A 26,874-nucleotide genomic window follows, 5' to 3' on the forward strand; every position below is an offset into this window, starting at 1 on the left:
TATAGGTTTGAAATATCATGTAAATATATATGGAGAAAATATGTTAAATATAGGAAAATACTAGCTCAGGGAGTTGAAATCAGGTTTTAAAATAAATTTAGGGTTCATTGCCTTACTTGGCCAGAAATAAAAATATCATGTTTAACATGTTATTCTTGTCAGTGCTTCTTTATTTTCCACAACACTTCTACATACAAAATTATACTTAAGTTTAGTGGCATTTTCACTCTCAAATATTAGAAAGACTAAGTGAGAATACTGGGTCAAGTAACATCATGTTTGCTCTAACAATCTTCCTGCTGGCAAACATAGGTTAAATGGTTATTTGTGTCTTTTGGGTCTAAAGTCTTTGCATTTGAAATGGAGTAAATTCTTACACTTTGATAAAATGTGATGTTTTAGAATTTACTTGTGAAGTTATATATGAACATTTATATGAGCATCTTGAATATAGAATTCTTCACAGCTAATAAAGCATCCTTTTGTAGGTTTGCTTATATAGCAGCATTGGTTGTAATGTTTTATCATTACTTACTATGATTTGTCAAATAAACATTATGTGGTTTTCTTTGAAGATGGGTACTTTTTCAAAGACTGAAATTTCAATATGAAATAGTTTTGGTTGTAGTAAAAATGTGTTGCAGTAATTGAGCAAGTATGGGAAAAATATAAAGGCTCTTTTCAGCCTCATTCTAAACTCAGTGTAGGTGCCACTTAGCTAGATAGAGCTCTTGCACTAATGCTGTAGATAGGGTAGTGCTGCTATGCTAGTGAAACCTACAATAAGGAATGTTTTACTAACTGCAAACATTGAACAGAATGCCTAGTTTTCCTTGTGGGTTTAAACTACAGAAGTTTTTCTTTCTGCTTCTTTAGAACTTGAATGACAGTTGAAACTTCTCCATATTTTTAAGACTTATTGATGACAATGTTTTTGACAGTATTAGGGAAAATAGTTTTTATATAAAGCACATTTCAAATTGAGTTATAATATGATTTGGGAAGAGTGGAGTATTTTAAAGACAAAAGATATAAGAAACGAATCCTTTGGCCTCCAGATAGATTGATTACCAAATACATAGTCTCTATTGGGTAGACTTCGCCTTCCTTAAGCTTCAGTTTTGAAAAGTAGCAAGGTGGTGTGCCATCCATGTGGAATTCTGAAGGGACTGTCTTGATAGAAATCTGAGTGATGTTTGTGTTATACTCTGTTCAACAGTAGGTTGAAGTTCAACCTTAGCCTGAGGGAGGATCTCCTGGTCAGTGTAAACTGAATAGTAAAGACTCTGTTCCTGACAGGTGTGAACCATATAAATTAACCTGTCATTTTGCCTAAATTAATAAAGCTGAAAACACACTCCCATCTAAGTGGGTTTCTGGTGTTTTGGTATTCATTGTTTTAAAACAGCAAGTGGTTCCTTCTGGCTAATGTTATAGGATTAATGAATTGGGTCTTAATATATGGTGACAGGAGAAGATATGACTTTTGGTGGTGGGCACACAGAACAATATACAGATCTTATAACATAGAAACCCAAACCTGAAGCCTGTATGTTCATATTAACCATTGTCACCCCAATAAATTTAATTAAAATAAAGATTCTAAGGACACACTGAAATAGAACAGGATTAGCATTAGTGATCCTTTTATCTTTTCTTCACAAGCAGTAACTTCTGATAATAATGGTGTGGCAATAGGGAGTAAGATAATAGGGAAGAGTTAACCAGCTCAATATAACGGAATTCTAGCAAGACAGACACAGAGATGTTTTCCTTAGAATTTTACCCTTCTCAAGGCAAAAGACAATGAGTGTAGACTGAGTGTTCATGAATTAGACTTTTTCTCTTTTGGCCAGTGCACTTACATTCAGGTAGCTTTCTGTTTACAGTGATCTTGTTTAATATGCAAAACATTTTATAGTAAGTATCTATAGCACAATATTTCATAGCAATTGTTTTCTACAATTTCATCATTAAAATTCAGTATTTAGATTTCCTGAGAAAAGAGTATGCATACTATATAAATATTTTTTGTTCGTGGATGATTTAAAGAATAGACCAAATGAAAATATGCATTTGTGTGTTTTTTTCTTAATCCCTTCACCATTTTCACCCCAATAAATTCAATAAAACATAAAAAATATGTATTTGCCAAATTTGACATTTTCCGTCTCCTAAGATTGTCTTTTTTCTAATTTAGTGAATAAAGCAAAACCTTGTGGTTTTAGAAGTCTTTTTTGTTTAACAAAATACTTCTTAAATTGATAATCTCAAATTAGAAAAGAATATACTTAGTCACTTTCATAATTATCATATACATAAACTTTTGTTTTGTGTCTACTTAATTTGTTTTCACTACATGTGGTCAATCTAACAAAATTATGTGGAGCAGTAACATAAAGAACACTTAAGAGCAATTTAGTGTTAGTCTGTAACTTTTGTGGCATGTTCTCTGGGAATTTCCATGGTCTGAGCTTGCAAAAGGGCTAGTTTTATTCTTATTAATGGAAAACCATAGAGAAAAAAAGTGACCTTAGAAGTCATTTAGAGAATCCAATCCTTCCTTTAAAACAAGAATCCTTCCTGTGACTCCTCTGAAGGATACATGGTGATACATCTCCTCCTTGATCAGTGGCAGTGACAAAGGACTTACTACCTCATCAAGGCAGCACCTTTCATTCGTGGACAGCTCTTCCTTGCATTGAGCAAAATCAATTCTTCATTTCTTTTATTTTCTGTTCTTAGTGTGGCCTTATCAAGCTATATAGTAAAAAATCTGTTTTTTCCATTACGTACAAGTCTGGAAATCTTCTCTTTAACCATTACTAATGTGACATATTTTCTGGACCCTTTGCTCTGCTGGTTGTCCTCACCGGGATATTTTTTAAAATGTTAATCTTTATATGAGATACTACATCTGAATGCAATGCTCCCTATGTGGTCTGACTAGAAGAAGACACCTCTGTCCTTTTATACAGATGTTCTGCTTGTCTTACAGAGCCTGGGACTGTATTATTTTTAAATCATAGGACTCATACTGGACAGTGGTGAATTTAGAGTTTACAAATTTCCTTTTCAGAGGTTTACAATGGGGTTAATTGCTCCTTGTAGTCAGTGTTTATTCTTTTAGCTATTTCAGATCTTTTAGTCTGAGGAAGTGTGGCATGTGGAAGTGAAGTTAAAATTTTGTTTTAAAGCCTATTGTGTATGTTTTTCTTAATAAAGGTTTTGTAACCATTTAATCTAACTGAAGAATACTGCACATAAGATACTTGCAAGACAAAAAACTAGTATTTTTGATGATTTCAGAAGTTTCCAAGAATTTTACTTGTTAATAATTTATCTAGATTCATTTTTTTTAAATCCTTAAATGAGCATTACTTCCAACTACCCCTCAAAAACAGTTCCCTGAGAGAGAAGAGAGATGAAAACGTAAATCTTATACCATCATGGGAAGTCTGGAGTTAGTAAGAATTCTAAGAATTCCAGACATTCTCCTTGAAACTTAGAATATTTAGATGAGACCTTAAGTGAGGCCAAGTTAGGAGGAAGGAAAAGAAAGAAATAAGAGATAAGTAAGTGTTTGAGTTAATGACTTTATTACTTGTGGTTAAAGAGTCAAGAATTATAAGCATTGTGCATGATACTTTAAATTGAAATGGCAGCCACAGTGTATTGCTTTATTTCCTTAAGTCTGTGAGAAAGAGGTGGTGTAAAGGTGAGATTCTTGGGGAATTTGTACATAAAGAGGTTACTGAGTAATCTATTTTTGAAAGTGCTTAGCTCTTTTTCAATCACCTTATATAATGAATTTATAATATTCAGAAGTTACTCACTTCCTGTTATGTACCAGGCATAAATCTCCTGGGTATTAAGGATATGGTCCTTGCAGTCATTCAAAATGACTATTCTTTATCTTCCATCCTATCTTTATTCACAAATAATTTAATTACTATTTTTTTTTATTGTTGTGAAAATTCTGATCCAAGATAATCAGGTTAAATAACATGTTTGTTTACTGTACCTTCAGTATTGATCATGGATTTAATGGCAATGAAAACATTACAGAAGAGAAATGTGTCTGGGCTAGATGAGGAGACAAGAATTAGGGAGAGGTACCATATTTTAAAGTACATATTACATAGGATGGAAAATGGTACAATTTATGTTTAAACTTGATAGTAACCATTTCAAACAAGAAGAATGGAATGCCACCGTTTAAGTTGGACAGGGTTTAGGTGCTTTATAGTGTACAAGGGTACACATTGTACCTCCCAAGGAGCAATAATTTGATCCTGGACCATAAAATGTAAACTTAGTGAAAGGTAAAATTATATTGTGTTTCCAATTTTAGTAAAAGATTTTCACTGGTATGGCATACTACAGGTATATGTTGTTTTTACCCAATTTTGCCATATTTATGGTACAGTAAGACAAAAGCATGCTCAACTTGGAGAGCACTTCTTAAGATACGGTTCAATGGAGGAATGAAACAAGTTATTCTTCCATAAGAAAAATATAATTAGAAACAACTTTGAGAACTCTAGGAGCTTAAATCTTAAGTCTAGCCTATATAACAGATGTTGTAAATTTCATATGAAGCTTATTTATTTTCAATTTAAAAAAATCGTCCTGGTTTCTCATAGTTAAATATAACATAATTTATTGGGTGCTACTATAAAAGTGCCAGGCACTTTTCAAGCTGCCTTCCAAACACTTTATAAGGGTAAGTCTTCTCCCTGTTTTACACACAAGGGCACAGTGTTCAGGGAGCTTAATTAAGTTGCTCAGTGTTATACTTCAAATAAGAGGTGAAGTGAGAATTCAAACTCAGTTCTGCTGGATTTCAAAGCTCTTAATTTCTCTAATGCTTTTTTATAGACTTTTCCTACTTTCATGCCATCTATTAATTAGGTAATATCTCACTAGAATTAGATGAACAAAGAAGTATGACAGATGAGAAGACCTTTTTTAATTGGGTGGGGGTATAGAGAGAAGAAGCTTTATTTGACAATACTGTCAAGTGGTGAAGTTGTAGAAAAATACCAGGGCAATTATCTTTACTTGCTGATATATCAGGATTAACCTCAGTATTTCCTATTTCTCTCGAAACACTATTCTACTTTAATTGGCTACCCACCTTTTTCTCCCATGGTGCTGTAGCTGGTGTGTTCTTTTTAGCACTTTCCAAGGGTACTACCCAGTCAGTATGTTTAGTACTTTCTTTTGGACATTATTGTCCCATTGCTTAATTGTGTGCAAGGACTCAAAACAACAACAACACAAAAACAAAACACTCCATGTATTAATTTTCTATTGCTGCCATAACAAATTACTGCAAACTAATGACTTGAAACATCACAAATTTATTATCTTATAGTTATTTAGGTTGTAAATCTGGTCTGGTTCTCACTGGAGTAAAATCAAGGTGTGTCAGCAGGGCTGCATTTGCTTCTGAGGTTCTCGGGGAGACTCTGATTCTTGCTCATTTGGGCCACTGGAAGGAGTTAGTTTTTCACAGTTGTAGGACCACCATGGTTCCCATCTTCTTGCTGGCTGTAGGCTGAGGGCCGATTTCAGCTTCTTGAGGATGTCTACATTCCTTGGCTTGTGGCTCCCTTCCTCTGTCTTCAACGCCAGCAATGGTAGTGTTATTCACACTGATCTCTCTCTGACCCACTCTTCTGCCTTCGCCTACCACTTTTAAGGACTCATGTGATTACATTGGGCCCCCCTGGATAATACAGGATAATTTTTCCATGTCAGGGTCCTTAACTTTAATCACATTTACAAGGTCCCCTTTGTCATGTAAACGCATATTCACATGTTCCAGAGATTAGGATGTGGATATCTTTGAGAGGCCATTACACTGTCTACCATGCTCTAGTTGAACAGTTAGACTTATGCATGCATTGTAAGAAATTGTTCCAATTGACCCAAGTGGTTCTACAAATTTTACATTCTTGTTACTAAGCTATATTTATTAATATATAGGCCAGTAGTTTTGTTCTTGAAAATGATAATAGTTTAAACATAACATAGGCAGTTCTCAAACTTTACAACAACAATTTACTGGAAATCTTATTAAAAAGTAGAATTATCTAGTGACAGAGTTATAATATGGGCTTATATTGAAAGTATCATGAAAACAAGCTCTCTTGTTAGAACTTGTCTTATGCTCCAAGTGCTATAAAATAAACACAAATGAATTGCATACGTAGAATTTGCAAGTATACACAAACACATAAAATGCAGATATGAGTTCAAACTAAGATACTAGTCACTTAAAAACTTTATTATTTACTTGCCTTCTTAAAATTCAGGCTCTTTTTTGAGGTTTGCATAGTCCAAGTCTCTTTATAAAAGCTAATAAGCATTAGTGCCACCTTTTGAATAAAATCATAGAGTTTTTCTTTTAGAATCCAAAATACCTTATCTATATCTCTTCGAATGCATGACATCTGGATACACGTGAGATGCCTGAACTTTATTTGGACTGACCAAACTTCCACAAATGATCAAGAACTATGTCACCAAATTCATTTCAATTGAGAGTACCTTTAAATAAACCAATTTTCTCATTAAAACATGATCTATGAAAATATTGGATTGTGGAGATTTGGATATGACTTACTGCTTCAAGAAATAGCTGTTGTGGGTGGGGTGAAGGTAGTACCATTTAGAGTAGCATTTTCCAACTGACTGGATGAATTTTTCAAACTTTGACTCTTTGCTACCCTCACCTATGTAGTGATCCTTCCCTGTCTCCTTCTCACTTACACCCTGAGGGTAAAAAATTATAAATTGTTTTTTACGGACTGTGTGGAAGGAAGGAAAGGAATGCTTCTCTCTTTCTTGCTTAATATCCCTTTCTCCTATTTATCTCAAACAGATCAAGTCAGTACTTCATTACTACTTCACAATTCATAGCTTCTACAGAAACACATACACATACAGTCTGAAAATGTTCCAATTAACTTCTACTTAAAATTCCCATTTATGTTTTTAAAAGATTTTTTATTGATATTTTAGAAAGAGAGGAATGGAGAGAGAGAGAAAAACATTGGTGTAAGAGCTTCCTCCACACCCCCTACCGGGGATCTACCCTGCAACCTGAGTACATGCCCAAATGGGGAATCAAACCCGCAGCATTTTGGTGCACAGGATGGCACCCAACCAACTGAGCAACACCAGCCAGGGCAAAATCCCCATTTATATGACTGAGAAGTGTGAATGCTTGATGTGTACTGTGTCGTATTGTTTAAATCGTATGGTCTGCTTCTACCCTTTTTCAGTTCCACCCAAGTATACATACATACGTACTCTTTAAGCCAGAGACTTCAATGTCCCTAAAAAGAAACACTTTACCCAAGTAGCAAATTCTCCAAAGAATTATAATTTGCATCTACCCCATAAAAAAGTCTGTCTTCCAGGAACTAATTACCAATTTTATTAAGAGTATTTAATATTTTGGGTAAACAAATATAGCCATAGTACATAAAAACTTTGCCCAAAGGACTCCTTCCTTAGTGTTACTGCACAATGGACAAAGACTCATACAATTATTTTTGTACAGCAATTTTTGTCACATTAGCAGAGCTGTCTGTAGCTAGATCATGGAATTGTGTTGTGATATAGAGCTGGACATTACAGTGATCTTAGTTAAAAATAGTTCTCTAGGAGTGTAATAAAGTGATGGATGCTGATGGCATTTTAGGAGAAAAATCAGAAGCCATTTCTGGGGTTAAAGACTGCAGTTCTAGTCTTAGAATATGATACTTGAATGTGTAGATAGGTGAGTGGGCTGTAGGTGACAGTAAAGATTTTTTCCATCTCCTAACAACCTGAGAACTTAAGATCAGCAATAGTTGTATTTTTTTATGGTAAGCATAGTACAAGAAGGATAACTTCAAGTCTTATAACAAAGTTTAATGAAAAAAAAACCTTAACGGTGAGGCAGATAGTTATGTACAAAATGGAAAATATATTTATTTTTATTTTTATTTTATTTTTATAATTTTTTAAAATATATCTTTATTGATTTCAGAGAGAGGAAAGGAGAGGGAGAGAGATAGAAACATCAATGATGAGAGAATCATTGATCAAGCCCGCAACCCGGGCATGTGCCCTGACCGGTAATCAAACCCTGATCTCCTGGATCCCAGGTCTACTCTCAACCGCTGAGCCACGCCCAGCCAGGTAGAAAATAATTTTAATATGAAAAATTTTGCTTAAGTTAGACTCTTTGCTTCTCTAAGCCCCATATGTGAGATTAGCTTGATAGAACTATCCTAAGTGTGATTCCCAGACTCATTGTGTTAAGAGTCTTCTGATTTTTATTTTTATATTGCTTTTCCCTATCTTAAAAATACTGGTCATCATATTAAAATATTGATTTGACTAAATCATATTAACCATTCTATTAAAACATCATTGATTTGATGCTGAAGTTTTTACCACATTCATTGAATTACTTAGAGAAGCCTCTAAGTTATTGCAAAATCAAGGTTGAGATTTGTCATATTTATTAGAGGCTTTGAAGATATAGAATCAGTGGGACTCTTAGAGCTGCCAGTTATGATTCTTAAAACGTGGAATGCAATTGGCTATTACTTTGTAAGTTTGAAAATCTTACTCTGTCGTCCCCCCCCCCCCCCGCCACGTTTCCTTTTTAAAGAGAAATAAATATTCCCCTAAGACCTGGTCATGAGTTATTGACTTTGTAAAGTTGAATGTAACTGGAAAATTTAGAAAAGACAGAAAAGGATAGGATTTTACCATTTGATTAATGATTTTCCTGTTCCCAAAGAGATTTGTCTCAGTGATTTCTAATTGTTTTTGAGTTTGTGGAATCTGCCTTTATAATAAACTCAAATTAGATAACTTGGAGGTTTGAATGTTTAATAAACTGAAATTTTAGGCAGGTGATACCTGAATTCTTTAATAACACACTTTTCCATTGAAATACACCATAGCACAATAGTCAAATTTCAAAGTTGATGAGCTACAGGTAATAAGAGTAAAATGACACCTTGGCTAACAAATCCTCTGGGAGAAAAAAAAAAGCTCCTTTAAAGAAAGTTGGCCTGGGTGTTGGAGCTCCCATTACAGCTTCTTCATTTGGGGATTGAAGAATGAGAAGGCATGTTCCCTGTCTTAGGTAATAGCTAAACGTCTCAATGGGCAGGGCTATTGCTGGCTGTAGGGTGGATCATCCTTTCAGAGAACTAATGTGCAGCCAGAAGATTATAACTATTTCCTCTGTGCACTGGGAAGGGAGCTATTAACAGTGATGGGAGCACATGTTGTTTTCCCTAGTCTATAAGTACATACTGCCATTTCCCTCCCACAACTACCACTTGTATACCCTTACCTTATATGGCTTCTGAAGGTCAGGGAGCTTTGACTTAGATTTTTTAAATATAATAGGTGTGGAATCAGCATTTAGAAATTTATTCTTTTGGTTACTCTTTTATTTCTACTTCAGGTATCTATCTATCTAATCTTTCATCAGAATATTATAAGTAATGTGAAGAATAAGAAATAGGGTATAAATCAAGCTTCTAAACAGAAGAATTTTCTGGTCTATATGCGTGAGACTTAATGTAATTTAATTAGTGTATGGATTTTAAAAGATGAAGAAAGACAAAAGTTTTGAAATATTGTAGATAGAGGGAGCAAACATTAATTTTAAAGGTTTTCAGGAGCAAGATTGAGATCTTCAGTGCAAACCCTTTATGGTTTGGATAATTAACTTTCATTCTGTTATAGTAATCTAATGCAGTATCATTTGTCATTCCATTTGTTTAGCTCCATTTCCTCATCTGTGTCATAGTGCTATTTCTGTGATTGTGATAGGTGGCTTTGGAATTCAGAATCTGTTCTTTTAAATGTTGATATCACTAGTGTAAAGTTCTCCCTAAATTTGACCTGAGTTACACCCTAGAATATGCTATCCCCTTAACCCATATGCATTGGGAGAATGCCATGAGATTTTTAGCACTGCTATTGTTTTTATGGAAGTAGTGGTAAAAGTGGGTAGTTTTAAACTGAATTAATTCAAGAAGAAAACGACTTGCCTATAACACAATGTGTCTTGCTCAGATCCAACTTGTATTTACAAATTAAGTGTTGCGATATCATTTGCTCTGTGGTCCCTACTCTGCTATTTTTCATTTTTAGGCTTGTTGTAATGGGAACAATGTGGGCTCTGGAATCAGACTGGAGTTCAAATCATAGTTACCAGACTCATGGCAAGGCCTTAAACTCTCTTCAGTTTCCTGTCTTTAAAATGGGATTGTTATGAGGATTAAGAAGTATAGAGAATGTGTCTGGCAAAGTGCCTAGTACACAGCAGGTACTGGGTAAATGATCTTATTCCTGTGTTTAAACTGATTTCAGCTATTTATCCATGTGATTTTATTTTAAATGTGACAGACCTATGCAGATAAGGAAGCTTCTTTACTTTGGAAAACCATTTGAACTTTTTTTCCTTTTTTGTGGGCTCTGGTGTTGCTGCAGCAGAAAAGAAAGCCTTCGAAAGATTAGCAGCTATTTTATATCATTTATGCTAAAGACTTCCATCAGTGAATTCATTGCAAGTGGACTATAATGTACAGTTGTCCCTCTGTATCCCCAGGTTTTGCATCCATGAGTTCAACCAACCATATTTTCAATCTAAATTCATACTATGCCACTTTATATAAAGGACTTAAGCATTTGCTGATTTTGGTATGGAGGAAGGTGTCCTGGAACCAATCCCCTGCAATACTTAGGGACAACTATACTTATGTCATTAAAAAATAAAATAACTATCCAAAGCTTTATCTTTCTTAATTCCTTTCAGGGAAGCACCTCATTAAGGAGATACATTCTCCATAGTTCTTAAACATCAATTAATTTCTGTCTTATTAAGATAACTTGCTGTGATATTTATAATTTCCTTGTGCAATGATACTGTAAATGACACTTTACTTAGAACATATCTTTCAATATTTTAAGTTTTACTTTTTTTTGTCTTTCTTTAATGAAAATACCAAGCTTATGTTACACATATTAATTTCATGAGTTGGAAATTTCTTTCTGATTTTTAAAAACTTTCCCTATTTATTTTCTTAATGGAAGTTAATTGAGAGAGAGAATATCATTCAGTTTTTGTTTGGGAGGGGTGTCAAGGAGAGTTAATATTCTAAATTTTGGAATATAGGAAGATTATTAATACTTTTAGAATTCAATATAGTATGTATATTTTGAATCTATAGAAAAATCAGTGGGAAACGACTTCTACCATCTTAAGTTTTTAAGTTATTTCTCGAGTGGAAGGAAATACCTTGACAGATTTAGCACTCAAATTCAAATGAGTATGAGAACAGGTGGCTACATTTCTCCTCCACCTGCTGTGCAACTTTATCACAAGAAATGTTTCATTTCACAAATGCTGCTGCTAGCAGACACTTCTCTGTTTCAGAGCAGAAAAACAAATGGAGGGGGAGTACTTCTTTGAAGAAAACCTTTTTCTTGATTTTCTTTTTAAATTGTGAGTGTGAGAAAGATATACTTTATTTTTCTGGGGGACGGGTGGTGGAAAGCATGAGGCAGTGCCTTGATTAACCAACAGGATTTGTTATACACCATTTGTTGTATACCATTCATGGCTTTCATTTTTTTCTTTTTCTTTTTTGTTTTGTTAGTATTGCTGTTCTTGCATACCAACCCACTGGCACTGACTTTCAGTTATGCTAACATTGTTACTCTGGAAATTAACAATATTTGTATAATACTTTTGACACTAACTCAAACCCCTGTTCTTTTGTTACAGTGGAATTATGTTATTAGACTACATTGTTAGGTTTAACCACTTTGTAATGTAATGGTTATAAGCAAAAATAAGTGCTATGAAACTCATTGGGAACTAAGTAAAGTGAAAGGTGTTGTTCATATACTTTTACCTTCTTAGCTTTTCTCTAATACATTTATTTTTTCCCCTTCAGAAATTAACATAAATACAGGAAAGTAAAGAGAACAACTTGAAACTACTTTGATAGACTTAATCCGTATTTTTTTCCTGCAAGTACATAGATCCTACTAGCATCTTTTATTCACAGTATGTTAATGTGCTGCTCTTCATTGGGTATAAGAAGTTAACATACTAAAGCATGTGCTAGCACACATACCAAGAAAAGGGAAGTGTTTCATCTGCTTTCATGTTAATAATTTCAGAAAGCACTAAAATGTCCTCTTTTCGTTGACAATAAAATGTGACCTCACCTGGCTTTTGGTATAACATTAAACTGGTGATAGAAACCAAGAAATTGAAATGCACAGTTTATGATTAACCAAGTCGATACCTCATTTTTAAAACACAGAAGTACTCATTTCAGTGGATTTTACAGGAGTAATTTTTTTGTTTTGTTTTGTTTTGGAGATTGGTGAATGTTGGGTTTGAGGCTTTGGAGCCAAATGATACAATTGTGAGATACTCTTCCCTTCCCCATATAGCATGCCACTAAACCTGATTGCGCTAGTGAATTCTAGGCGTTTACAGTTCTTTATAGAATGCCTGCCAAGCTATTACCTTTATAAAACTATTCATTGTAGAAAACATATTTGAACCAGATTGACATAGCCCTCTTGCTGCAGCCCACCTACCAGATTGTACACATAATACACAATACTTTATTGTCATCACGTTCAGTATAAAAAGAAAAAGATTGTACATTTGATGGTTTTAAAATTTTCATTAAAAATCCATCTGGGTGAGCAAAATCATACAGACAACAGGGTCTCAATACATGTTTACACTAACAATGTTGAGAGTGTATCTTCCACTCTATTCTTTGATAAGTTTATATGTTTAAGATGGAATCTTTGTTTTAATTTGCATATTCTGGAATACTAATGAGGTTGAACATTTTTCTGTTAACCATTTGTACTTTTTGTATTTTTATCTTTATAAATTGTCTGCTCATATCATCTTGGGGGTAATTTTTAATATATGGGAGTTTTTGAGGTAAGATTACAATGCTAGCATCACCCTGTTAACATATGTCAATTGCTTAGACTTTCTATTTCTTTTGTCTTCAAATAATAGCACAAAGAAATGCCATAGTGTGTGTATGTTCAGTTTGACCACCTTTATAATGCTTTCAGTAAAAGGATCAGACAGTGTTCTTCAAAAAAGTAATTGTTCTCTTTGAGCAGGCACAGTTGACTGATTCATGTATACTGTTCAAAAGATTGCTTTTGTGCTCTGCGGTTGGTCATTGTTTAGAAAATAAGATGTGTTCAGTCTTGGTGGGAAGGATGAGTGTGGCCTGGTAGCAATATACAGATGTAGGAAAAAGATTTGGTTTTTAGAAAGAAAATTGATGAACACAATCTCTCCTGTGTCTAATTTTATAGTGTTGATGAAATGGAACTATTGGGGCAAGATTTGCTTGATTCTAAGTTAGCATGTAAAAGTGAATCCAAAATAACAGTTGTTTTAAGCAGAATTAAATGATTATTCTTACATGAGTTTATACAGAACAAAGGCTTTCCTGAATAATTGTCTTGTAAACTTCAAAGCCATTATCTACTTATCTACTGTAAACACTTGACTTTTCAAATTGATGGGCCATTAATTAATAATATGAAAACCAGCTATATTATCTTGCCAAGAAAGAACAGAGGTATTTTATTGTTAGGTAGTCTTGGAAAAGCTGTAATTAATAATCCTACTGTGTTTCTTATTGCCAGCATTACCTCATGGATTCAGCTCTCGACTGGGAAGTTATTTAGAACATGAAATTGCTTTAGAAAAATTTTTCTGAAGAGGTTAATCCCTCTGTATCAGGGTTTCTCAACCTTGGCACTCTTGACATTTTTGCCAGAGTACATTTTGATGTGGAGGTGTTTAACAGCATCCCATTAGACACTAGCACACAACTCCTCCTCCTTGCACCAATGAAAAATGTCTCTAGACATTGCCAAACATTGGAGAGGGGAGGCAGACATCCCATTTGGTCCCCTTTCCCCTACTGAGAACCACTGGTCTTTATATTACTTTTAACTATATGACTTGAAAAAAAAGATTAAAAATGTTATTTGTTTTTGGAATTATTCAGGTAATTTTTTAAAGAGTAGTTTGATAGAATTGTGACCTGGGGGTTGCAGAGAGATTTCACATCCTTGCAGTGTTGAAGACCAATGCTCTTCACATCCAGTCAGTAAACTTAATGAAAAAGAGATAGAAGAGAATATTGAATCTGCTGAGAAGGTTGACATGGTATGTACTGTTACTGATGCAGAAATAATAGGGAGTGTTCTGAATGTTAAAAAGTCAAAAGATGTTGATAAAAGGTCATGAAGAAGATGATTTTAATGAAGGCTTTTCAGCTTTTGAAGTAATTAATTAGAAAGCTAGCTGTATTATCATGCCAATAAAGGGCTGCCTCTTCATCTTCTGCTTTTAAATTTTAAGAGCAAGAAACAAATGGCAAACAGTTGTTATCTGTAGTTTACTTTTTTTTTTAAAGCAATTTCCAGAATATGTTATAGGGGCAATGTGGTTTTAGCTTTACTCCTGTCCCAGGTACATCTGTGGTTCTATAAAATGCCAATTGATGGTCATTGAAAGCACTATGAGATAAAGAGATGTCTTTGGAATGATCTACAGAAACGAGACTCTGCATTCATTCACCTGGCATATATTAAACCTCTCATGTACCAGGTTCTGTGCAGAAAATACAGAAAATAATAAAACATTCTGCTTGAATATCCCATTAAAATAATTCTGGATGAATGGAAATTTTCTGGTTAGGGATACCAATCACCATCAGTCTTTTACCCACTTTTCCAGCTGATTCTGTAATGTTAAATGTCTGTCTGCAAAAGCTGTTTGAAAGTGTGTGTGAGTGTGTGTATGGTATATATTATGCATATAAGTTAATTCTTTTAAAGCCGTTTCTGAAACTAGTGGAAAGCTATATTCATTTTCTTTTATGCTTGTTAAAATCTTATTTAAATTATTCTCTTTATTAAATATCCATGAGAGTTGAATAAAACATGGTCCTATACTATTAATTTATTTTTAATTATACTGTGGCTGTAATATCATTAAGAAAAATTGATGTCACCCTTAAGGCCAGAATTTTTGCTAATTATTGCCAGTTGGTGTCAGAATTTGAAAAGCAGGATCTTTGTTAAAAGTCTGGTATAGTCTTAAAATTTTTTGTTAAAACTGATCAGCTTAGATTATAGGTATGATAGGGGAAAAGTGAAATCTTTATGATATTGAATAGACTGGAGTTGGAAAAACAAATAATTCAACATTTAGGCAGTTACAGATAAGTAGGAAAAAATACAGAGTTCTAGCACTTAACAATCCATTCTTCCTCCTTATTTTCTAATGTCAGTTTTAGCAGTCTAAGTCATGAATGCACAGACCCATTCAGAGCCATGAGCTCCCTGCTCTTAGGCAGGTGATTCAGAGACAGTTTTAGCAATGTATACCTAAGGAAATACAAGCCAGCCTGATCTAAGGAATAATGAAAGGTTGTACCATGATGATCATTTTTAGTATAACCTAACTGAGGTTAACTATTAAGTATTTTGGTATTTTCTCTGTGGAACTAACTGATCTGTTGACTACTGTTCTCCAGTCTTTTTTTTTTTTTTTTTAATCTTCTTTTATGGCTCCTAAAATTTACTGATACAATATACATGGGTATAACTTGTATTTATTATTTTTATTATTTCTTTCTTTGAAAACAGAACTGCAACTAGACTGTAGCTATCTATCTAAATAATCCCAAACTGATAAGTTAGAGATATTGCTAGAAAACAACGTTTTTTGATGTGCAAAAATTTTTATTCACTTTGGGTTGATTAGGACTATAACTAACAACACAGGAGGAAATAATGTTGTAATATATCACAGTTAATCTTTGAACTTTTATTAATGGGGCTTTCAGAGTTTGGAATTAGACTAGACTTAGGTTCAAATCCTGGCCCAACCACTTACAAATTTTTGTGACCTTAGGTCAGGTATTTTTAACCCTTCTGTAGGTAATTTTTCCTATCCTTAATAAAAAGGACATAATCAGAATACCTATTGCAATGGATATTTTTAAGGATTATATGAGATGAGCTATGTAAACTTCTTGGCAAGTACCTGATGCATAGTGACTATTCAGTAAATGATGGATATTATTTTGTCTTTCTAAAAGTAGGTATTCCACTTTAATTTTAACTGTGAATAACACAATTTGATTGTATTGTTACCTGCACAGTGAAATAAATGCCAAAAGCAATTTCTTTGGCACTAAAAAAATGAAACCTTCTGTGATTATGATTTTGAACCAGCTTTTAGGTTCATTTCTCAGGTCTCATTTATCTTTACTGATCTTGAAAAGCTTTTTGCAAATATATATATTTCTTCTATAATGTAGAATGGTATGAGTCTAAAATATAGTGAAACAAAATTCAGTATATTCCACAGTCAGATGATTGGTACTAGTGACTGATTATTTCTTGAAATAATCTCATTACTGTGAATTATGTGACAACTTTTAATTTGCCTCGCTTTCTGACTTAAACAAATTTTCAGATCTCTTGTGGAGGAGGAAGACCAACACATGAAATTGTCCCTTGGAACCAGCGAAATGGGCCTCTCATCCCATTTGCAGTCTTCCAAGGCAGGAGCCACACGCATCTTTACCAGCAATACCCACAGCTCTGTGGTGTTACAGGTAATCTAACTGTCCTTTGTGTAGTATTTACATGGCTTTAGAAAGTACCCAGGGTCTTTATGGTGTGGGATGTTGATAGTGGGGGAGGTTGTACACGTTTGGGGACGGGGTTATAGGGAAACTCTGTACTTACTGCTCAAGTTTGTTGTGAACCAAAAACTTCTCTAAAAAAATTAAATTCATTAATTTAAAAAAAAGCAAACAAGCAACAGAGGAGAAACCTTGAGGGGAAAACTGCATACCTTCCTGGTGTTAAAAAAAAAAAAAAATCCCCAGAGTTCATTCTTTGCTTTGTTTGTGTAAAGGAGGTCTTGCTATCATGCCACTTTCTTAGAGAATGTTGTATCTGGCAACATTAACTTTCCATTATGTCTCAGCCAACATAAATATCACAAAGTCCCTACTTTAAATGTCCTAGTTCCTCACTCACAACTTTTTTTTCTGTCACCTTTATCATAGTTCTAAAGGTTGTATTTATTTGGTGTCTCAACTCACATTGGCAATGTGAGGACTGCTAGATGCAAATACACTGATAGATGTAAGAAGTAATAACTCACATCAAAGGAGAGGACAGAAAAACAATAGAAAGAGAAAAGAACACACAGACCTGCAATGTGGAGGTATTTAGTGTAAGGATAAGGAGTCCAAGTATTTCTGACCCTTGTGGACATTGCCTGACCTCTGTGGGCATTGCTGAGCTAGAGAATCATATGAAAATGGATGTCCATTAATGTCTTCTAGATGTAGTTAAATTGTATCAGTGTTCTCTGCTTAGTGAGATAAGGAAAATAAATCTTTCTAAATGTATTTTAAAAGAAATCTCCCCAGGTGAATTTCATGTATATATCTGGTCAAGAACCATTAAAATAAATCAGTATATAGTATAAAATATATTATTAGTATAATATATAGATAACATAGGGAAGAGGCTTATGCTTGCTGTGTGGCCTTGCTGTGTTATATAATTTCTCTGGGCTTCATTTTTCTTATCTCCAAAATACGACTCTTGATTAAGAGATCTCTAAATTCCCTTGTAGTTCCCATCTGTGTGATTCAGTGAAATCACATTTTTTCCAGTGTTTCAGTTTCTAAATGGGAACTGAGGTGTACGGTTCATTGTTCTGTGGGTATCATCAATAGAACAGAGGGTCAGGAAGGAAACAATTTCTATCTCCTGGCATCTTAATTCTATGTAAATGGTTTAATTGTTGGTTTTGGAAGGCTATGGGAGGAGAGAATAATGGTTCAAGCTGATAGGAGAAGCATGAGAGGAAGGTTTTTTGTTGTTGTTGTTATATTAAAGTACTCTCTCCAAAGAAAATACAAAGAGACCCATGTACCCCTGCACTATATTTCTGCCCTAGCCATGACCATAGTCATGTGTAATGCCAACTTTTGTGGTTCTGCTAATTTTTAAAATGTACTTTAAAACAAATAATGCAAACCAGTACTGTGTAGTGAAACAGATTTAGAGCAGTGGTTCTCAAATTTTAGTGCATATCAGAATCACAAGGAGGAGGGTTGTTAAAACAGTGTGAACCAGTCCCCCACCCCCAGTTTTTGAATCAAAAACTGGGGATGGGGCCCAGAAATGTGCATTTCAAGTAAGTTCCCAGGTGATATTATACTTCTGAGGAACATAACTTTTTTTTTTTAATATATCTTTATTGATTTCAGAGAGAGGAAAGGAGAGGGAGAGAGAGATAGAAACATCAATGATGAGAGAGTCATTGCTTGGCTGCCTAGCCCACAACTCGGGCATGTGCCCTGACCAGGAATCGAACCCCGATCACCTGGATCTTAGGTCGATGCTCAACCGCTGAGCCACGCCCTGCTGGGCTGAGGAACATACTTTTAGAATCACTGTTCTAGAGGTGAAGTCTGTCTTCCACCAAGAGAGATGACCTCTTCCTTTCCTCCTTATATCATATGGAGATAAGTTAATGTTATAATGGGGAAACAATGGAAGTACCTTAAATATCCATCCATAGGAAATTGGCTGCCTAAATTACATTGCATCACCTATGTAATAAGGTGCAGTTACTAAAAAGAGCAAGATAGATCTGTATGTATTGAATGGATAGACTATATCAAATGAAAAAAGTAAGAGGACAAATGTGCTATATCCATACAATAGAAAATTATTCAGCTATATAAAGGAATGAAATACTGACACATGCTACACATGGATGAACCTTGAAAACATTATGCTACTTGAAAGAAGTTAGTCACAAAATACCACATATTATATGATTCCATTTATATGAAATGTCCAGAATAGGGAGACCAATAGAGGCAGAAAGTGGAGTAATAGTTGCTTAGGGTTGGAAAAAATGCGAGGGTACAAGGGTGATATCTAAAGCATACAGGGTTTCCTTTTGAGGTGATGAAAATATCCTCAAATTGATTGTGGAGATGGTTTATATACTATCTGTGAGTGTACTAAAAACCACTGAACTGTACACTTTCAGTAAGTGAATTGTATGGTATGTTAGTTACATCTCAATAAAGCTGTTAAAATAGTAACAGGTCAATATATGTTGTTTAATCCCATCTATTTGTAGAAAAATATACAATATGCATACATATACATGAATGTAAATGCATAACAAAAGGTTTGGAAACATTAGGGAGGTTGGTGATGATGTTTTACACTTTGTGCTCTGTATGATCCTGCACTGTTTACTTTGTTTTACAATGGAAATACATTTGCATATTACCTTTGTAATTTAAAAAATATATTATGGTTGACAAAACAAGTGTAGCTAGGTCTTAGAATCCTTAGCTTTGTCATGTTTTAGCTCAGCCTTTGTTTGTCCAGGCTGATGGTAGGCACACTGATGTGAAACTAACCTGAGAGTTTGTATTAAGTGAAGACAATCTTTCCTAAACTGATTTTTTTATGTTCTAATATTTTTTGTGGTGGCATAGAGCTACCAATTTATATTGCTCTTGAGAAACTTTGTATACTCTTCAAAAGACTATTAAAAATTATGTTCTCACAAACCAAGATAATTAAGTACAAGCACTAACAGGGACTTTTTTTCTGTATCTAATCTTAGGTATGTGGTTGTCAAGTGAACAAGCTAGAGAAGTGTTTAATGTGTAAATGCTATCATTGTTTTAAAATTGGCAATCACATAAACTCCAGCTTCAAAAGGCATTGCAAGTAGCTGTCAGGGGAACGGATCCATGGGGAGAGGCTGTTTTAAGAAGTCTCACTCTGAAAGGATTACCCACTGCATAACTGTAGTGGAAAGGGCATGCATTTAGGCCATAACTGGAATCTTAGTTTTACCACTTAACAGCTAGCTTTGTGACTTTGGGAAGGTCATTTATCCTCCTTAGACCAGCTTCCTTATCTGTAATATGGGTAAGAGATATGAGGATTAAATGTGACAATTTATGGGAAAATAAAGTGCATAATTTATTTTCCTTCCATTTGAGCCAAACAGGGAAGGTGTCAGAGAAAATGTAGCTGATCAGAAGTGATGGATTTGCCAAATACAGTGTCCTTCTGGTGGGCTTGATTTGCTCTAACAGATTAGTTGTCTCCATTAAATAGGCTTTAGAAAACTAGGCAGTCAAAACAAGTGCCTGGAAAGTATTTTGATACCTGATAGGCTCCGATTCCTAGAATCTTGAACAAATCTCAGGAGATTCCATGATGGAATTTGAAGTGCAAAAGTAAGAAAACTTCCATCCTTTGACTTCATTCTGTTACCTACGTTGTCAACATCCTTCTTTTACTACCCCATCCTATGGCAATTCGTTGAATCAAACTCTTCCTAGCACCTTCATTGCTTAAAAATAACAGCTTTATGGAGATACAATTTATATACCATGTATTCACCCATTTAAAGTGTACAATTCAATGGTTTTAAAAATATTCAGAGTTTTGCAGATATCACCACAATCCACATAGAACATCATCATCCCCTCAAAAAGAAACCTTGTACCCATTAACAATCTCTCCCCACTTACTCCCAACCCCTTCCCCAACCCTAGACAACCATTAATCTACTCGCTATCTCTAGAGACTTGCTTATTCTGAGCATTTCATATAAATGGAATTGTACAATATGTGGTCTTTTATGACTGGTTTCTTTTACTTAGCATAATGCTTTCAATGTTCATCCACATTGTAGCATGCATCAGTACTTGTGTCCTTTTTATCACTGAATAATATTCCATTGTATGGATATGCCAGTTTTAAAAATCCATTCATCCATTGATGGACATTTGAGATATTTCAACTTTTTGGCTATTATTAACAGTGCTACTGTGAACATTCATGTACAAATGTCTGTGTGGACATGTTTTCGTTGATCTTTCATGTATACCTAGGAGTGGAATTGGTTGGTCATATAGTAATTCTGTGTCTAATTTTTTAAAAAAATATATCTTTATTGATTTCAGAGAGAGGAAGGGAGAGGAAGAGAGAGACATAGAAACATCAATGATGAGAGAGTCATTAATCGGCTGCAGCCTGCAATCCGGGCATGTGCCCTGACCGGGAACCAAACCCAAATCTCCTGGATCCTAGGTCGATGCTCAATTGCTGAGCCACGCCTGGCTGGGCTCTAATTTTTTTTAAAGAACTTCCAGACTGTCTTCCATAGTGGTTGTATCATTTCGCATTCCCATGGGCAGTATATGAGGGTTCCAACTTTTCCATATTCTTGTTAATACTTATTATGTCTTTTTGATTATAGTCATACTAGTAGGTGTGAAGTGGTATCTTGTGATTTTGATTTGTATTTTCCTGGTTGCTAATGACGTCGCACATCTTTTCATTTGTGCTTCTGGCAATTTCTATATCATCTTTGAAGAACTGTCTATTCAGATCTTTTGCCCAGTTTTTAGTTTGTTTTTTTTTTGTCTTTTTATTATTCAATTGGAAGAGTTCTTTATATATTCTAGGTACAAATTCCTTATCAGACACGATTTACAAAGTATTTTCTTTCAGCATCTTTGATTTTATAGTCCTTGTTGTTCTGCCATAACTCTAATCTTCCCAATCTCTGATCCATTATCCATTCAGTGATATAATCTTTGCTTCTGTTTTGCCATAACTGAACTCATATCCTGGTCCAAATACAGAGAGGTATTCACTGTAGAGGAACTACTGCAACTCCTCTGATCAAAGAGGAAAATTCTATTCCTCAGAATTTTAGGCATTTGCCATCTCCACTGTCACTGTGGCCACAACCATTGCATTGGAATTCCCTGGGGATTGGGACTTAAAAGAGAAGAAAAAAAAAGTAAAATGGATTTTCTTCATTGTCTGAGCTTTAAGAATCCTCTTTCCTGCTCTTCAAGCCATAAGTAGAGCCTTCTGCTCCCAGATGACTGCTTCCAGGTTATAGGATGCCTTAAGTCCATCCTGGAGTATACTGGGGAAAGAAAGTGGAGGGTAGGGAGGAGGACCTACCTTCATTTTGGTGGTACTTTGCATTCTAATTTCTTCTCCCAATATTCTGCTATCATTAACATATTTTATATATTTTTTAAAAATTCTCATCCAATGATGTTTTTGTTGACTTTTAGAGAGAGAGGAAGGGGGAGAGAGAGAGAGGGAGAGAGAGGGAGAGAAACATTGATGTGAGAGAGAACCTTCGATTGACTGCCTCCCATATGCTCCATAACTGGGGATGGAACCCAAAACTTAGTATGTATCCTGACCAGGAATCGAACCCACAATCTTTTGGTGTATAGGATGACACTCCAACCAACTGAGCCATCCAGCCAGGGCTGCATTTACTTTTAATCTTTGTGAGGTAGAACCAGAGTAGCATTTTTTCTAGGACAAACTTTTCCCCAGTACTGAGGCAAATCTTTTTGAGTACTCTACCTAAAGCCTGGAATTGTAAGGGTTTAGCCCTTGTGCTTTGGATAGGAACTGTTCTCAGCCCTTTGTGAGCCTTGGAGAGTGTTGTTTGTGCTCCTTGTGGATGGTTCTTTCCCCAGACAAATGCACTTATCAGAACTCTCCTAAGTACTTGAGGGTCACTGTTTTTAGATTTCTGTGCAGATCTCTCCTCTTGTATTCTGCCCTACAAACCTAGCTGCCTTAGCCTCCCCAGACTCTCAATCATGGGAAGATGCCAGGCTTCCCCTGAGTTCCTACTGCCTGTAATTTGAAACTCCAGGCAATAAGCAATCATGAGGCTCATTTAATTCATTTCTCATCTTGTACAGATCCTTCTCCTTCATCCAGTCTTAAACTTTTTCCCCCCCATAGACTCTGTCTGGTTTTAAGTTGTTTCAAGAGGTAAAGTAAATCCAGTCCCTGTAACTTCATCTTTGCTGGACACAGAAATCTAGGATATAATTAAATGCTAACTTGTGAGACCCACTACAGGTGCCTAATTATTCTAGAATTTTGGTTAGAGATAGCTTTACAAAGGACGTCAATTTTTTAAAAATTAATTTATTTGCCAGTTACAGATGACATACAATATTATATTAGTTTCATATGTGTAACAGTGATTAGACATTTATATACCTTACAAAATGACCACCCTGATAAGTCTGATTCCCATTTGACACCATACATAGTCATTACAATGTTATTGACTGTATTTTCTTTCTTGTACTTTACATCCCTATGACTATTTTTATAACTGGCAATTTGTACTTTTTAATCCCTTTCACATTTTTTACCTATCTCTCCAACCCCCCTCCCGTCTGGTGACCTTCAATTTGTTCTCTGTTATCTATGAGTTTGTTTCTATTTTGTTTGTTCATTTATTTTGCTTTTTAGATTCTACATATAAGTGAAATCATATGATATTTGTCTTTGTCTGACTTATGTCACTTAGCATAATAACTCAAAGGAGGTCAAATTTTAACTATGTTTTGAAGGAGGGAGGGCATTCTACATGAAAATCAATGGCATAAATAAAGTTACTGGGAAAGGAGTAAGTCTGGGTTTTTACCAATCAGATAGTCTGGAGAACAACCTGAAAAGATGACTCAGAGCACTTAGGGAAATAATGAAAAATAAGGTTGAACAGTTAAGTTGGAGCTAGATTACGGAAGTCTTATATCGTGATATCATGCAATGATAGAAAGCCATTAGAAGTTTTGTGTTTTTTTTTTGTTTGTTTGTTTTTAACTCTAAATAGAGTTATATAATGAGAGCAGAGTTTAATTACTATTAATATAAACTTTTATATTCAAACTATGTATCTATTAATCTTAGATGTGCATCTGTTTCTTTTCTGTCCCCTGAATTAAATGAAGAGCAATATCATAAAAACATAGCTATAGTATTGTTTTGATTGAATACATTACGTTTACTTAAAGATTGGAGTAAACCCATTTCTTAACTTCCTCTCTTTTAGTTCCTTTACCTTCGTTCATAAAACATATTTTCCATTAATAATTTTCATTGCTCTTCTCAGGATGCACTTTCTTTTTACTCCATTTCTTTTTTAATTTTTATTTTATTTTTATTGATTTCAGAGAGAGGAAGGGAGAGGGAGAGAGAGAGATAGAAACATCAATGATGAGAGAGTCATTGATCGGCTGCCTCCTGCATGCCCCACACTGGGGATGGAGCCCACAACCTGGGCATGTCCCCCAACCGGGAATCAAACCATGATCTCCTGGATCCTAGGTGACGCTCAACCGCTGAGCCACGACCAGCCGGACGTCCATTTCTTTTTTGAAATTTCACTGATCAAAACTAGATAGAATACACTAATAAGTTATTTCCAATGCAGAATTTAGTGGAAAGATTTGCTTATCAGATTGTTTTTTAATACCTGAGAGTATCAATCCACACCTGGCCGGGCGCTATATTTAATTTGGAAGTTATTGACATCCAACCAACTTTTGGTATTAATTCTTTGTAGCTTATCTGGTTTCTATACTATAGTTGTACAATGTCTGTTTTAATGTGACCATTACAAAATTTATCAAACTCACTTAAAATATTCGGTCCTTCAGGGTATTACATATGTACCTACCTCTATTTAATAGTTGACATTTTGGTACATTGGATAAGTTTAAAGCATTTTAAAAAAATGCTTGGTTTTTCCCCCCCTCAAAAGGATGTGAAGAAAAAGGAAAAACAGAAGATATGGGGAGATTTATAGAAGAGGGAAAGGAAAACATTAGACTAAAGAAATTGAGAACAGACAACAATACCCTCAGAAATAACATCCAGAATAGAAAAATAGAGAACTAAGATAAGGATTGGGGCAGGAAGAAGTTGAGTTTAAAGCAATAGAAACAGTTTTAAAGACATTCTAAAGGACTAATTGGAAACTTTAAGCAATTTTGTGTAAAACAGAACTGTATTTTTGTATAGTGGACTACTATATGGAAATAGAAATGTTTCTAGAATTCTGACAAGAGGAATGAGTACAAATTTAGTGGAAGGAAATTATAAAGTTATATAGTGGAAGATATATATGAGTTAATGATATAAAACGTTCCCCTTATCCACAGGGGATATGTTTCAAAACCACTGTTGGATGCTTGAAACCACAGATAGTACTGAACCCAGTATATACTATCTTTTTTCATATACATACATACCTATGATAAAGTCTAATTTATAAATTAGGCACAGTATGAGATTAACAACAACTAATAATAAAATAGAAAAATCACAACAATATACTATAATAATAAGTGAATGTGGTCTCTCCCTCCCTCCCTCCCTCCCTCCCTCCCTCCCTCCCTCCCTCCCTCCCTCCCTCCCTCTCCCTCTCCCTCTCCCTCTCCCTCTCCCTCTCCCTCTCCCTCTCCCTCTCCCTCTCCCTCTCCCTCTCCCTCTCCCTCTCCCTCTCCCTCTCCCTCTCCCTCTCCCTCTCCCTCTCCCCTCCTCCTCTCTGTCTATGATGATAACTGATCTGATAATGGAGATGGCTCTTAGTGACTAGTGGGTGGAGGTCATATACAGCATGGAGATGCAGGACAAAAAGGGATGATTCACATCCCCCCCAGGCAGGACAAAGCAGCACAGCATGAGATTCCATCACACTACTTAGAACAGCATGCAATTTAAAATTTATGAATTGTTTACTCCTGGAATTTTCCACTTAATATTTTCAGACTGGGGTTGGCCATAGGTAACTGAAGCCATGGAAAGCGAAACTGTGGATAATGGGAGACTAATATATAGAGGGCAGATGAGAACTGTAGAGAAGAACCCCCCTTTTCTTTTTCTTTTTTTAATTTTATTTTTGTTTAAAATATTACAGATGTCCCTTTTTCTCCCCAATGACCCGTTCCACCCCATCCCATCCCCCTCCCCAGTCCCTCTCCCCACCATTGTCCGTGTCCTTGGGTTGTGCATATCTGCATATAAATTCTTTGGTTAATCTCTCCCCCTCCACCCACCCGCCCTCCTCCATCCCTCTGACATTCGTCAGTCTGATCTATGCTTCCATGTCATTGAATCTATTCTGTTAATGTGTGCATTCTCCACAAGATTAGAGCACAGCAGGTCCTGGAATAACATTGTTTCATTCAACATTGTTTTGTTATAATGTTGATAAGATAACATAGGAACTTAACTCTTGTTTATAACAATCAACCTGTGGTAAAATTGCTTTCGTTATATGTTGTTTCACTTTAAGTCGCAGAACCTAAGTCGTTCAGTTGATAACGATGTTAAATGAGGACTTAACTATATAAAAGTTGTTTAGAGAAATGACTTACTTCTTCCGTACAACAAATTGTGTTGTAGAAGGAATTTTAGTGTTCGTTTTTTTTTCTTTAGACAGAGCTGGGATATCCAGATAACCACATGCAAGCGAGATATTTAGAATCTGTGTGAAAAAAAAATCTAAACAGATCTTATTTCGATAGAGATAGCAATAATTAAGAATAAAACTGGCAAATATGGAATTGGAGAGTGAGATTATTCACTTATGCATATGAAAATAAAGGTTGTGAAACAGAAAGGGAAACTATATGCACTGAAAATAAATGCAAAACCTCACAAAAGCAAACAATTTGCCAAAGAAAAATTAAGCTTAGAATAGAAGCTACTCAGAATGTACCAAAGGTGATCTAGGGGCCTTAGCTTCCTTTCTTTGGGGACTCCAGATTATATTGAGGAAGATTAGAGGATTTTTCAAAAGATCATGTAAGGGGAAGCAAAATGATAGAATTTTTGAAGAGA

The 26,874-nt window shown here is 35.0% G+C and overlaps 1 protein-coding gene across 12 annotated transcripts in view; it reads left to right on the forward strand.

Moving 5' to 3' along the window:
* The window catches only part of KLHL13 (kelch like family member 13), a gene marked incomplete at its 5' end in the record, with an annotated part of 324,985 nt that overhangs the window by 273,021 nt on the left and 25,090 nt on the right, over positions 1–26,874 (forward strand). For 11 of the 12 annotated variants that reach the window (XM_081125982.1, XM_081125986.1, XM_081125985.1 and 8 more), the window contains one exon: positions 16,589–16,730. In XM_081125982.1, coding sequence (XP_080982108.1) covers positions 16,589–16,730 — 142 coding nt within the window. Of the gene's footprint in view, positions 1–11,480; positions 11,537–16,588; positions 16,731–26,874 lie in introns of those variants that run through there. The other variant, XM_081125991.1, reaches the window with a different exon arrangement.

The sequence above is a fragment of the Miniopterus schreibersii genome (genome assembly GCF_964146895.1).
Source record: "Miniopterus schreibersii genome assembly, chromosome: X".
Lineage (NCBI taxonomy): Eukaryota > Metazoa > Chordata > Mammalia > Chiroptera > Miniopteridae > Miniopterus > Miniopterus schreibersii.